General features: G+C 39.6%; 1 protein-coding gene across 20 annotated transcripts in view; it reads right to left on the reverse strand.

Moving 5' to 3' along the window:
* Positions 1-15,038, reverse strand: part of PTPRM (protein tyrosine phosphatase receptor type M) — an 840,386-nt gene that overhangs the window by 429,793 nt on the left and 395,555 nt on the right. For all 20 annotated transcript variants that reach the window (XM_054460379.2, XM_054460383.2, XM_063653925.1 and 17 more), the window contains one exon: positions 7,030-7,323. In XM_054460379.2, coding sequence (XP_054316354.1) covers positions 7,030-7,323 — 294 coding nt within the window. The remainder of the gene's footprint in view (positions 1-7,029; positions 7,324-15,038) is intronic.

Below are 15,038 nucleotides of genomic sequence, written 5' to 3' on the forward strand. Positions count from 1 at the left end.
TTTAGACTGGACCAGGTATGACAGACAGGGCGTGCTACTACATAAGGCACACTGAGAGATGTTCTCAGTGTATAAGATAAAAGAAAACACAACACTGTAAATTTGTAGTTAGTACAAAATTCCCACAGTCGGGAATGTTCGGTCCTTACTGTGAAGGAACACCAATCCTTTGTTTAAACTCCATATGTATATATATGTTCCCTATATATTCCCTCCCTCCAATACACCCAAATATATGTTTGTTTATGTATGTTATTTGTTCATAGAAGAACAAGGCAAGGATACAAGAAAGCTACACAAATACATCTGTTCAAATGCAACAGTACGACTGTCATCAAAAAAATAGGAGATTCACAAAACTGCATATCACAAATGGGATAAGCAGACACTGAAACCTTCACAGAACAAAGATTGAAAGGTGAAATGACTCCAAATAGTGGCAAGTATGTCCAGTATCTTCTGCCACTGAAAATACTGCAGATATGATAGCTATTACTGCATGTTGTCAAAGCATCTAAGTACAACAAAACACATTTTAATGTAATACATATTCCAAGTTTTTATTATAGTTATGTAAAAAGCTCTAACTAGGCATATACTAGGCAGACAAATATATAACTCTATGCAGACAGATATTAAAACTCACTCACTCTTAATCATTTAAAAAAATGGAAGTTATAAAAACACTATCACTTTTATAAAAAAATCACATTTATAAAAATGTATATACTTCTTACCATCACATTTATTAAAGACTTCTAATACTTCTCTCCTATTCCCAGCAAGCAGCAGGCTAGCTCTGGATGGGATGGCTCTGACATTCTGACAGAACGTTTCCAGGATACCTGATCATACTTGGACTCCTCAGGAACCCAGCAGTACATGCTTTACTAGTAAACACTTCCCTAAGTCATAAAGAAGGTGCATTTTTAAACTGAAAGCCAAGGTCAGTGCTTACAGTCTCTAAGTAGTTCACAAAGAATTATATGAAACAAATATATACAATTCAATTATCAGCATAATTAAAAAGGTGCAATCGCACACGTGATGACATGGATAAACCTGGAGAACATTATGCTACGTGGAATAAGCCAGTCACAAAAAGACAAATACTGCATGATTCCACGACATCTAAATAGTTAAATCCATAGAGACAAAAAGGAGACCGGTGGTTGCCAGGGTTATGAGGAAGGGGAGTGGAGAGTTAGTGTTTACTGGATGCAGTGTTTCAGTTTGGGAAGATGTAAAGATTCTCAGTAAAACTAGTATTTGATACCACAATAGGGTGACAAGAGTCAATAATAATTTAATTGCACATTTAAAAATAACAAAGAGTGTAACTGGATTGTTTGTAACACAAAGGATAAATGCTTCAGGTGATGGATACCCCACCCTGATGTGATTATTACACGTTGCATGCCTGTATCAAAATATCTCGTGTACCTCATAAATATATACACCTACTATGTACCCACACACGAAAAACAGATTCTGGAGATTGGCTGAATGTACTTAACATGATTTAACTGTACACTTAAAACTGGTTAAGATGGTAAATTTTGTTATATGTATTTAAACATAGTAAAATAATAAAAAATATCATCTCCTACCTCTGTATTCTCTATCCCTTCTTCTATTTTTCTTCATAACATTTATCATTTATCTGACACTGTATTATATACCATGTGTTGTGTGTAGGTATGTGTGTAATATATATATATTAGAGACAGGGTTTTACTCTGCCAATGCTGGAGTGCAGTGGTGTGATTACAGCTCACTGTAATCTCCAACTCCTGGGCTCAAGTTATCCTCCTATCTTAGCCTTCCGAGTAGCTGGGACTACAAGTGTATGCCACGGTGCCCAGCTAATTATTTTTTATTTAATTTTTTGTAGCAATGGAGTCTTGCTATGTTTCCCAGGCTGTCCTCAAACTCCTAGTATCAAGCAGTCCTCCTGCCTTGGTCACACGTGTATATATACATATATATATATATATGTTGCCTATATACTCCCTTCCTCTAGTACCCCAAAATATATAAGTTCTGAAGACAGAAATCTTGTTACTCTACCGGCAGGGCTTGGAATAGTGCCTGGCAATACAGATGCTCAATATGCATCTTATGGATAATTTTTTAAGGTGCAATCATTATTTTTTCAAATATTTTTAGGTATATTAATGCTAAAGGACACATTTTAATTAAGCTTTGTTTCACTCTCACCAATCTTAATTGTTTAGTCATTAGTTTATAATAATCCTTCGTTAGCTCCTGGGGCCAGTTATTAGCAAGTCACTTAACCACAGTTAACCAATAACCAGAATACATAAAAAGAAGTATCTCCAAATAAAACACATAAAAAGCCCACTGTGAAAATTAATCTAACAACATCACCCATTTCTCTGTTTCAAGTAGCTACTATTCAATGGCTTATGATATACCGGCTGCACATAATTTGAGAATATAGGATACATTAGAAACCACAAACTAAATTGCATTTTGTTTAACTGGATGCTGAAGTAATTTTAACTCTCTAAAGTTACCCAACTATAGCTGAACTGCAAAGATGGAAAACAATTGGATATGTATATAAAGCTTGAAGGTAGCTTGACTATAATCACTTTTTACAATAACCCATATTGGCAGAGCATTTTATCATTTTGAAAAATGTCTTTACAGATAAAATCTAACCTGATCTTCAGAAACCCCACTGATACAGTCAGGGCAGGTGTTGCTGCCCCAAATTTAGAGATGAAGATATGGAATCAGGGAAGCTATGTGATTGGATCAAGGTCTTGCATGGAGAGCTTGTGCATATATTTGGAAATAATTTTCAGAAGCATAAGAAGCAAGAGTTTTGGAAATGTGTTACAATACAATCCTTGCAGAAATCCAACCAGGTAATGAGACTGTGTCTACAAGCCACACAGGAATGATGAGCAATAAATAGTGATCTTGCCATTTTAATACAAGAAGCTAAATACAGTTTCATGGGTGTCACCAAAAAATGATAGGACAGGTGTCACTGATGCAGCACAGAAACGAAAACATGGAGCTTGGCCAAAATAAACAGATTTAACAGATGAGAACATAATGTACAACTGCAAAGAATTCTATGAGCCCACAATAGAAATCATGGTTCTCAGATTTTAGATTTCCCAGATAAGCAATATTTCTAAAACATTGGGTAATGAGGTAGCCAGTGTCTAATTCTTCTGAATGAAAACGTTAAAAGACAAAAATTTATTAAATGGTAGTTAACTCTGATTGACCACGTGCTATATGTAAGAGTTTGTTCTAGGCAACTGATATTCAGTAGCTCATTAAGGCTCACAACAAAACAATGAAACACATATTATTATTATCATCACCTCTGTTTTATAGATAAGGCAACTCAGGCCCAGAGAGGGTTAGCAGTTTTTCTCTAGTCCTGTGTCTAGTGCCAGGCAGAGCCAACACTAAAACCCAGGTAGCTGCTCCCAGAGCCTGTGTTCTCAACCGCTGATTCTGGCTCTAGCACCCAAAAGCACTATTATTTCAAGAATTGAAGTGATATTTTAGCACAAAACCCAGGCAGGAAATCTCAGAGTGAGTCAGTCTTTCAAATTTATTTTACTTCACTGTAATAAAAACTTATACGTCCTCCCCCTTTGCTCGGATTTTTGGAAATGTAATAGCAGACCTTCACTGCCCAAAGAATAGTACTTGATAAGCATGATTATGGAGTATTTAGACAAGGATGAAATAAAAATGAAACTGAAAGACTTTCAGGGTAGAAATATCTGGTGGATCATCTCATCAGAAAGCAAACAAGAAATGAATCATAGAATTTCATACTGAAGAGATCTTCAAGGTCAACCAGCTCTATCATCTTCTGAATATAGAAATCAATTTCTACCATGTCAGGTTATGCTTGAACAAATCAGCCACAAGAAACTCACTCAGCTCTTGTCGAGTTTACACAGGTGCCCTTTCCTCCCCATCCCCTTCTCAGTTCTTTCCACCATTCCTCATTAGTTAAGAAAGGTTCCACATCCTTTCCTATCCTGATTGCCCTCCCCATGGGCAAAATCTATTTTGTGCTGTCTCTCTTAAAAAGCAGGAACTAGAAATAAATGTGAGAATTATGAGAAGCCTAAACAGCACTGGTAGGGTAAGGCTATCACCTCCTTCAATATGGGCATTTTGCTTTCCTGATGCAACCTAAGATTATTTTAGGATTTTTTTTTTTGCAGGGGATGGTGAGGTACTAACATCACAGGGATAATTTATACAAGATGGATGATATTGTAGATTGATTTGCATTGAAGCCAAATCCTCAATCTCTTCTTCATACATATTGCTGCTAAACTGTATTACTCTAATTCCAAGCCAGTACTCTTGGCTTTTTTGAACGATACAGGAAGGATTTAGATTTATTCCTATTACTTATCACCCTGTTAGATTCATCAACCATTTGCCCCTGGCCAAGGATGTTTTCCACTTATTGCTGCAGAATGCTTCTAGTCTCTCCCATGTTTATGAAATCCATGACTTGCTCTTTAGGTACTCTAAATGCTCACAAACCATCTGAATAATACTTTGGGACTGATACCAAATTTTCAGTCTATAATTTACAGCACATTTTTTCCCTTTAACTTGCTCCTGCTTCCCAAAATTCCACACTCATCATAAACAGTGATTACTGATATTACCTGCAGATTTTCTCAAAACCCCAGGTCAAGAAAGGGTGAACTATATTTCTTCCTATAGCAAAAAGTCTAATTTGACTTCACTTTCCTCACCTTTCACTTTCCTCACCCACCTAACATGCCTCCCCCTCTTCTTTCTAACTTTGACCCTTTCACCTAACATATCTCTCTCCATTTTCTAAGGGTGACTCCATGCCAGCACAGGGCACAACCAGACCATGCATCACAAACAGCACCAACTGCAGGCTGCAAACAGTTAAGAGGAAAGGGCGCCCCATCATTAGGCTTCCTGGTTTAGGTGAGGTTTCACACATTGAGGCACAGTGTGGGCCTACAAATATCAATTCAAAATTGGTTTTCATTTCTTAAAAATAACTGTCAATCTATTATTAAAAGGTACTTTGTCTCTTTGAGCATTATCCATTTACAAATCATGCAGCAATATCAAAAGGCTTCCTGAAAACACAGACACATGCATTACAATCAGTGGATATATATACAGCAATGTGTCAATAGCTGAGATGTACAGACACAAAACCAAAAGAAAAGGCAAAAATGTGTTAAAAAGAAAAAAAAAAAAAAGAACAGGACTGGAAACATTATGTAGGTGGGGCTGCTAGTGACTAGAATTGAAACATCACAGTCTCTCTCCAATCCAAACAATGAAATTCTAACCTGCTTTTGGAGAGAGAGAGAAACCATATATTGCCATGCCCAAAACAGGAATTCTTAACACTAAAGTGAAATAACACTAAACTTACTTCTTACAGAGTGAGCTTAGAAGTAAAAAGGAGCTCACATGGGCTTCACTTTCACCATCTGTATTATGGGGATCAAAGAACCTGCCCTGGAGAATTCATAAGGCAGTGGTAAAATAACAGATTTGAAAGCAATGCCTATCTTGTCAAATTATATAGGCAGTATTATCCATAGCTATTGTTTGCATTGTAACAAATGATAAGATAAAACTGTTTTACAACAATGATTGAATTTATTCAGCTAAATAGAGGAGATGACAAGGTTTAAAGAAGACAGGAAGAGAAAGGATTGGGAAATTCTCCTTTCTCCTTAGAGCCACCACTCAGGGCTGTGGGAATCACCAATTCAAAACAGCAGGTCTTATTCCAGGGACCAGACTGCCTGCACAAAGGTGCCAGGAGGATACAGATGTGGGGTCTGAGAAACAGATGAAAGATGTACAAAATAGCAAAGTACACCATCTACTAACCCAGGCCAGTCCCTGTACTCAATAGCATGTATCCCCAGAAGAAAAAAGTACCTGTTCCCTTTTCTAACAAAAGTCTTTTTCAAAATACAGAATTTTCCATGAGTATTGAACTTGTGGAAGCAGTATCATACAAATTATGAAGAAAAAATTTAAAAACCAGCTACAATGGTTAAGGTTTAATAATTTCTCTTACTCCTACCAGATACAGTCTGACTATGCTAAACATTTTTAAAACTTAAGAAAGAAATGAAACATTGATAAATGTATTCTTATCTAATGCTATCTGAATAATTAACTAACACCATAACAGTTTATGGAATCTCCTCATCTCAGCACACAATTCAACACCGAAATTCCTCATTTACAAGATAAAAGAACACTTAAGTATCCCAATATACTGTTTCTCTCTGCTTCCTACCAGAGAGTAGCCATACAGAAACAACACTACAACCTCTAATTGGGGAGCTTTATTCAGGTTTTGATTTTTGGAAGATTTTACACTTCTCTCTCCATTAACCCTACTTTTACTTAAGTTGTGGAATGGGTTTAGCACAATTCGAAATTTATAATCTAACAAACTAAAGACTGCACCCAGCACACAAATTACTCTTGCTTATGATACAAATGGGCCCAAGTCATTCTCCAGCAGACCCTCCATTAAACACCCACCAATGAAAACACATCTTTAAGGCTATCTCTAAGATGGAATCTGTTATTCCAGAGCCCCTCCAGGCTACAAGCACATTAACTGTGAACATAAAACAAAGGGACCCAAGTAAGAGAGTCTGACCTATTAGAGGACATCATTAGAGTAGACAGTTTCTGTAAACTTCACAGACAATTCCTATATGAACTATGTGGTACTCAGAGTAAGAAATAAATTAACAATAGGAAAAAGGGTAGGGGCGGGCTGAGAAATACCAAGCCTGGAGGTTACTGGTCCCCAAGTTCACAAGCTGTTAGCTGACTATTCACAGGCTAAGGGCATTTTCTGTTCATACACAGCTTTTGATAGAGCTAGGGGAAGCGTGCTAGCCATCTGATCAACCCCAGGGCTGCCAGTCAACACCAGGAAAGACAATGACAATTAGTTGCAGGGTTCCTTATACTCACCAGCACACTTTGTTCTTGTCCTGAGAGCTGGACCAGGAGAGCCAGTGCCACCTTCCCCTGGCCTGGTCAGGAGTACACTAATCTCATATTCTGTATCTGGGTCAAGGTGTCCAATTTTATAGCTTGTGGAATCGACTGGCTGCCGGTCATTCCAGCTTCCACTGGCCGTGCAGTACTCCACCTCTCGGGCCACAATGGGCCCGTCCCCATTGATGGAGTTGGCGTTGAGCTGTATCCACAGGTAGGTGGCTCCTACGGAGGCCAGCTGAGGTGGGGCAATAGGAACAGGTGGTTCTGAAAGGCAAGCCAGAAAGCTGTCTTTCAGATGCTTTGTTTTCAGTCTTAAAAGAGCTAAACATGCATCAATTATTAAAATGTAGAAGAATTAAATTGATGAGAACAATTTTGTTTGGGTTAATAAGAAAAAGCATGTTGATAAAGATTTTCACAGCATTCAAAGTTGTGAAATAAACCATCTTTAAACACATAAGCTTATTCAAGTAGGCATAACCCTAATTTGTTTTAGGATACCAACCACTGTGCACAGCATATGCAAATTAGCATATCTGATGCTTTTTGTAATGGTTAATACAGAAAATATTCTCAAGACAAAAATGCATTAAAGTGGTGCCTGTTTTAGGATACTAATTGCAATATCTTGAATGAGCAAGCCCACTCATTACAGTGAGTCAGTTACACAGATATCAAAGGATTTTTTTTTCCACTAAAGTTAACTGGTAAAAGTTCTCTCAAGAAGTAGTATTTAAGCTCTAGGAAGCATTCATTGTTAATCTCCTTATTGAGAATGTCTTCAAAATCATCAAAGGTATTAGTTCCTATATCATTAAATTGTTTCCTTATATTTATATTCCAAAGGTATCACCACTTTAAAAACATGCCTGAAATTACAGTTTATCTCATCAAAAATACATTTCCAGGATGACTCATTTCCCAAAATAACTATCACAATGGATTCATTTTGCTACAGGAGAATCGAGCATTCTGGATAATGAAGTCCACCATTGCTGCCATTCAGGGACCTTCCAGTAGTAAGTCTTACTAAAGCAGTGAATAGAAGGGACAGCTATGAAGCAAAAAACACACCATGCCCAGCCTGATAAAACTAAGAAATCACTAGCAAACACACTTTACAATCCAAGAAAGTCCCTCTCTTTGTTTAAAATCTGAGACCGACTCTTTTCTATATCATTGTCAATCTTATCATAAATAGTACTCCCAGTATATTAGTTAGATGCCTGTTGAAAGGCTCTCTAGGCACCAAATGAAGGTATTCCACATGCCGATGTCACTGTGGGTGATACTACACATGATAAATGAGATCATTGTACAAAACAACATATTTCTACCTGAATAAATCTTCCTCTCAGAAAAACATAAATCTAGTGATTTTTTTCAAGACTGTATCTATGGGTGGTTTGTGCCTTTTTGGCGTGTTCTGTTTTTAACTCCTCATTTTGCTCATACAAATGCATAGAAAAATAAAATCTGCTATATCCTATTACTGCAATATGCTGGCTTGCTTGATGAAATTTCTGCTACCCTCTTGCATCCTCTTGCATGGCAGACATAGCTAAACGATCACAGCCATGTTTCCTGCTGCAGAGGACCTCAGGGAAGCCAGCACCACATGAGGTTTGTACCTGAGATGATACCGGGTTAATTCCTAGACCAGCTAAAAACCAGCAACATTGGTTCCCTTTGTTGAGTTGGTTGTCTTAGTTCTTTTTTATATTCAAGGTGGGATAAGTCATACTGACTTTTTAAAATTGCTGGGGAAATCTCATTCAACTAAGTCAAAATAAGACACAAAACTGTGAATGAATTTTACTTCAGAGACTACAAACATAATGTAAATTTACTAAAATATTGTTCCTGTTGTTTATAAACTGAAACTTTGTGCTGGTTTTTCATTTCTTTAAACAGCTCTGCCTTAATTCACAATGATTTAACATCAATTCATATCATTAGGCTATTCCTTGAACCAAGACATGAAATGGACCTTTTATGGTACATCCTAAGGCATTTATGTAGCCAGGCTGAAAGAGCAGTTAATTACTTTCGAGTTGCAAATGCTAGCAAGGGTTGTTGAACTGCCATTCAAAATGAAACTCAGGGGCAAAGTCACAAAGGGTCATGAGTACACTCACTCATTTAAGACATTGTTACTAGTATCCTAAAATAGATGGGACTTTAATGCATTTGTTTCCTGAGAATATTTTCTATATTAATTCTCCATTAAGAAAAGTACCAGATATGCTAAATCAAATGAAGGATTCAACTAGAACCTGAAAATAATTGGGACAGACATTCAAAAGGACTTTTGGTTTACAGAAGAATCAGCACAAGAATAAGGCAACATTTAAATTTTCATTTTTAGACAGAATCTTGCTCTATCACCGAGGCTGCAGTGCAGTGGTGCCATCGTGGCTCACTGCAGCCTCCGCCTCCCGGGTTCAAGTGATTCTCCAGCCTCAGCCTCCTGAATAGCTGGGATTACAGGTGTGTGCCACCACAGCTGGTTAGTTTTTGTATTTCTACTAGAAATGGAGTTTCACCATGTTGGCCAGGCTGGTCTCAAACTCCTGACCTCAAGTGATCTGCCAGTCTCGGCCTCCCAAAGTGCTGGGATTATAGGCGTGAGCCACCACACCCGGCCAACATTTACATTTTCTTTTCTTTTTTTTTTTTTTTGAGATGGAGTCTTGCTCTGTCCCCAGTGCAGTGTCGCCATCTTGGCTCACTGCAAGCTCCGCCTCCCAGGTTCACACCATTCTCCTGCCTCAGCCTCTCGAGTAGCTGGGACTACAGGCACCCGCCACCACGCCTGGCTAATTTTTTGTATTTTTAGTAGAGACGGGGTTTCACCATGTTAGCCAGGATGGTCTTGATCTCCTGACTTCGTGATCCACCCCCCTCAGCCTCCCAAAGTGCCGAGATTACAGGCGTGAGCCACCGCGCCCGGCCACATTTGCATTTTCAACAAATTTTCCCAAAGGGAAAGGATGAAAGAGGTAAAGAAGGAAGGAGGGAGAACGCAAGAATCTTAGTCTGTACAAAATGATAAAAAGCAATTTAAAATATTTCTTGGGGGGAGGAGCCAAGATGGCCGAATAGGAACAGCTCCGGTCTACAGCTCCCAGCGCGAGCCACGCAGAAGACGGGTGATTTCTGCATTTCCATCTGAGGTACCGTGTTCATCTCACTAGGGAGTGCCAGACAGTGGGCGCAAGTCAGTGGGTGAGCGCACCGTGCGCCAGCCGAAGCAGGGGCGAGGCATTGCCTCACTCGGGAAGCGCAAGGGGTCAGGGAGTTCCCCTTCCAGGGGTGACAGACGGCACCTGGAAAATCGGGCCACTCCCACCCGAATACTGTGCTTTTCCGACGGGCTTAGGAAACGGTGCCCCAGGAGAGTATAGCCCGCACCTGGCTCAGAGGGTCCTACGCCCACAGAGTCTCGCTGATTGCTAGCACAGCAGTCTGAGATCAAACAGCAAGTCTGCAGCGAGGCTGGGGGAGGGGCGCCCGCCATTACCCAGGCTCGCTTAGGTAAACAAAGCAGCCTGGAAGCTTGAACTGGGTGGAGCCCACCACAGCTCAAGGAGGCCTGCCTGCCTCTGTAGGCTCCACCTCTGGGGGCAGGGCACAGACAAACAAAAAGACAGCAGTAACCTCTGCAGACTTAAATGTCCCTGTCTGACAGCTGTGAGGAGAGCAGTGGTTCTCCCAGCACGCAGCTGGAGATCTGAGAACGGGCTGACTGCCTCCTCAAGTGGGTCCCTGACCTCTGACCCCCGAGCAGCCTAACTGGGAGGCACCCCCCAGCAGGGGCAGACTGACACCTCACACGGCCGGCCAGGTACTCCAACAGACCTACAGCTGAGGGTTCTGTCTGTTAGAAGGAAAACTAACAGAAAGGACATCCACACCAAAAACCCATCTGTACATCACCATCATCAAAGACCAAAAGTAGATAAAACCACAAAGATGGGGAAAAAACAGAGCAGAAAAACTGGAAACTCTAAAAACCAGAGTACCTCTCCTCCTCCAAAGGAACGCAGTTCCTCACCAGCAACGGAACAAAGCTGGACGGAGAATGACTTTGACGAGCTGAGAGAAGAAGGCTTCAGACGATCAAATTACTCCGAGCTACGGGAGGATATTCAAACCAAAGGCAAAGAAGTTGAAAACTTTGAAAAAAATTTAGAAGAATGTATAACTAGAATAACCAATACAGAGAAGTGCTTAAAGGAGCTGATGGAGCTGAAAACCAAGGCTCGAGAACTACGTGAAGAATGCAGAAGCCTCAGGAGCCGATGCGATCAAATGGAAGAAAGGGTATCAGCCCTGGAAGATGAAATGAATGAAATGAAGCGAGAAGGGAAGTTTAGAGAAAAAAGAATAAAAAGAAACGAGCAAAGCCTCCAAGAAATGTGGGACTATGTGAAAAGACCAAATCTACGTCTGATTGGTGTACCTGAAAGTGATGGGGAGAATGGAAACAAGTTGGAAAACACTCTGCAGGATATTATCCAGGAGAACTTCCCCAATCTAGCAAGGCAGGCCAACATTCAGATTCAGGAAATACAGAGAATGCCACAAAGATACTCCTCGAGAAGAGCAACTCCAAGACACATAATTGTCAGATTCACCAAAGTTGAAATGAAGGAAAAAATGTTAAGGGCAGCCAGAGAGAAAGGACGGGTTACCATCAAAGGGAAGCCCATCAGACTAACAGCGGATCTCTCCGCAGAAACCCTACAAGCCAGAAGAGAGTGGGGGCCAATATTCAACATTCTTAAAGAAAAGAATTTTCAACCCAGAATTTCATATCCTGCCAAACTAAGCTTCATAAGTGAAGGAGAAATAAAATACTTTACAGACAAGCAAATGCTGAGAGATTTTGTCACCACCAGGCCTGCCCTAAAAGAGCTCTTGAAGGAAGCGCTAAACATGGAAAGGCACAACCGGTACCAGCCACTGCAAAATCATACCGAAATGTAAAGACCATTGAGACTAGGAAGAGACTGCATCAACTAACGAGCAAAATATCCAGCTAACATCATAATGACAGGATCAAATTCACACATAACAATATTAACTTTAAATGTAAATGGACTAAATGCTCCAATTAAAAGACACAGACTGGCAAACTGGATAAAGACTCAAGACCCATCAGTGTGCTGTATTCAGGAAACCCATCTCACGTGCAGAGACACACATAGGCTCAAAATAAAAGGATGGAGGAAGATCTACCAAGCAAATGGAAAACAAAAAAAGGCAGGGGTTGCAATCCTAGTCTCTGATAAAACAGACTTTAAACCAACAAAGATCAAAAGAGACAAAGAAGGCCATTACATAATGGTAAAGGGATTAATTCAACAAGAAGAGCTAACTATCCTAAATATATATGCACCCAATATAGGAGCACCCAGATTCATAAAGCAAGTCCTGAGTGACCTACAAAGAGACTTAGACTCCCACACATTAATAATGGGAGACTTTAACACCCCACTGTCAACATTAGACAGATCAACCAGACAGAAAGTCAACAAGGATACCCAGGAATTGAACTCAGCTCTGCACCAAGCGGACCTAATAGACATCTACAGAACTCTCCACCCCAAATCAACAGAATATACATTTTTTCCAGCACCACACCACACCTATTCCAAAATTGACCATATCCTTGGAAGTAAAGCTCTCCTCAATAAATGTAAAAGAACAGAAATTGTAACAAACTGTCTCTCAGATCACAGTGCAATCAAGCTAGAACTCAGGATTAAGAATCTCACTCAAAACCGCTCAACTACGTGGAAACTGAACAACCTGCTCCTGAATGACTACTGGGTACATAACGAAATGAAGGCAGAAATAAAGATGTTCTTTGAGACCAACGAGAACCAAGACACAACATACCAGAATCTCTGGGATGCATTCAAAGCAGTGTGTAGAGGGAAATTTATAGCACTAAATGCCCACAAGAGAAAGCAGGAAAGATCCAAAATTGACACCCTAACATCACAATTAAAAGAACTAGAAAAGCAAGAGCAAACACATTCAAAAGCTAGCAGAAGGCAAGAAATAACCAAAATCAGAGCAGAACTGAAGGAAATAGAGACACAAAAAACCCTTCAAAAAATAAATGAATCCAGGAGCTGGTTTTTTGAAAGGATCAACAAAATTGATAGACCGCTAGCAAGATTAATAAAGAAAAAAAGAGAGAAGAATCAAATAGATGCAATAAAAAATGATAAAGGGGATATCACCACCGATCCCACAGAAATACAAACTACCATCAGAGAATATTACAAACACCTCTATGCAAATAAACTAGAAAATCTAGAAGAAATGGATAAATTCCTCAACACATACACCCTCCCAAGACTAAACCAAGAAGAAGTTGAATCTCTGAATAGACCAATAGCAGGAGCTGAAATTGTGGCAATAATCAATAGCTTACCAACCAAAAAAAGTCCAGGACCAGATGGGTTCACAGCCGAATTCTACCAGAGGTACAAGGAGGAGCTGGTACCATTCCTTCTGAAACTATTCCAATCAATAGAAAAAGAGGGAATCCTCCCTAACTCATTTTATGAGGCCAGCATCATCCTGATACCAAAGCCTGGCAGAGACACAACAAAAAAAGAGAATTTTAGACCAATATCCTTGATGAACATTGATGCAAAAATCCTCAATAAAATACTGGCAAACAGAATCCAGCAGCACATCAAAAAGCTTATCCACCATGATCAAGTGGGCTTCATCCCTGGGATGCAAGGCTGGTTCAATATACGCAAATCAATAAATGTAATCCAGCATATAAACAGAACCAAAGACAAAAACCACATGATTATCTCAATAGATGCAGAAAAGGCCTTTGACAAAATTCAACAACCCTTCATGCTAAAAACTCTCAGTAAATTAGGAATTGATGGGACGTATCTCAAAATAATAAGAGCTATTTATGACAAACCCACAGCCAATATCATACTGAATGGGCAAAAGCTGGAAGCATTCCCTTTGAAAACTGGCACAAGACAGGGATGCCCTCTCTCGCCACTTCTATTCAACATAGTGTTGGAAGTTCTGGCCAGGGCAATTAGGCAGGAGAAGGAAATCAAGGGTATTCAATTAGGAAAAGAGGAAGTCAAATTGTCCCTGTTTGCAGATGACATGATAGTATATCTAGAAAACCCCACTGTCTCAGCCCAAAATCTCCTTAAGCTGATAAGCAACTTCAGCAAAGTCTCAGGATACAAAATCAATGTGCAAAAATCACAAGCATTCTTATACATCAATAACAGACAAACAGAGAGCCAAATCATGAGTGAACTCCCATTCACAATTGCTTCAAAGAGAATAAAATACCTAGGAATCCAACTTACAAGGGATGTGAAAGACCTCTTCAAGGAGAACTACAAACCACTGCTCAAGGAAATAAAAGAGGATACAAACAAATGGAAGAACATTCCATGCTCATGGGTAGGAAGAATCAATATCATGAAAATGGCCATCCTTCCCAAGGTAATTTACAGATTCAATGCCATCCCCATCAAGCTACCAATGACTTTCTTCACAGAATTGGAAAAAACTACTTTAAAGTTCATATGGAACCAAAAAAGAGCCCGCATCGCCAAGTCAATCCTAAGCCAAAAGAACAAAGCTGGAGGCATCACGCTACCTGACTTCAAACTATACTACAAGGCTACAGTAACCAAAACAGCATGGTACTGGTACCAAAACAGAGATATAGATCAATGGAACAGAACAGAGCCGTCAGAAATAATGCCACATATCTACAACTATCTGATCTTTGACAAACCCGACAAAAACAAGAAATGGGGAAAGGATTCCCTATTTAATAAATGGTGCTGGGAAAACTGGCTAGCCATATGTAGAAAGCTGAAACTGGATCCCTTCCTTACACCTTATACAAAAATCAATTCAAGATGGATTAAAGACTTAAATGTTAGACCTAAAACCATAAA

The sequence above is a fragment of the Pongo pygmaeus genome, chromosome 17 (genome assembly GCF_028885625.2).
Source record: "Pongo pygmaeus isolate AG05252 chromosome 17, NHGRI_mPonPyg2-v2.0_pri, whole genome shotgun sequence".
In the NCBI taxonomy this organism is placed as follows: domain Eukaryota; kingdom Metazoa; phylum Chordata; class Mammalia; order Primates; family Hominidae; genus Pongo; species Pongo pygmaeus.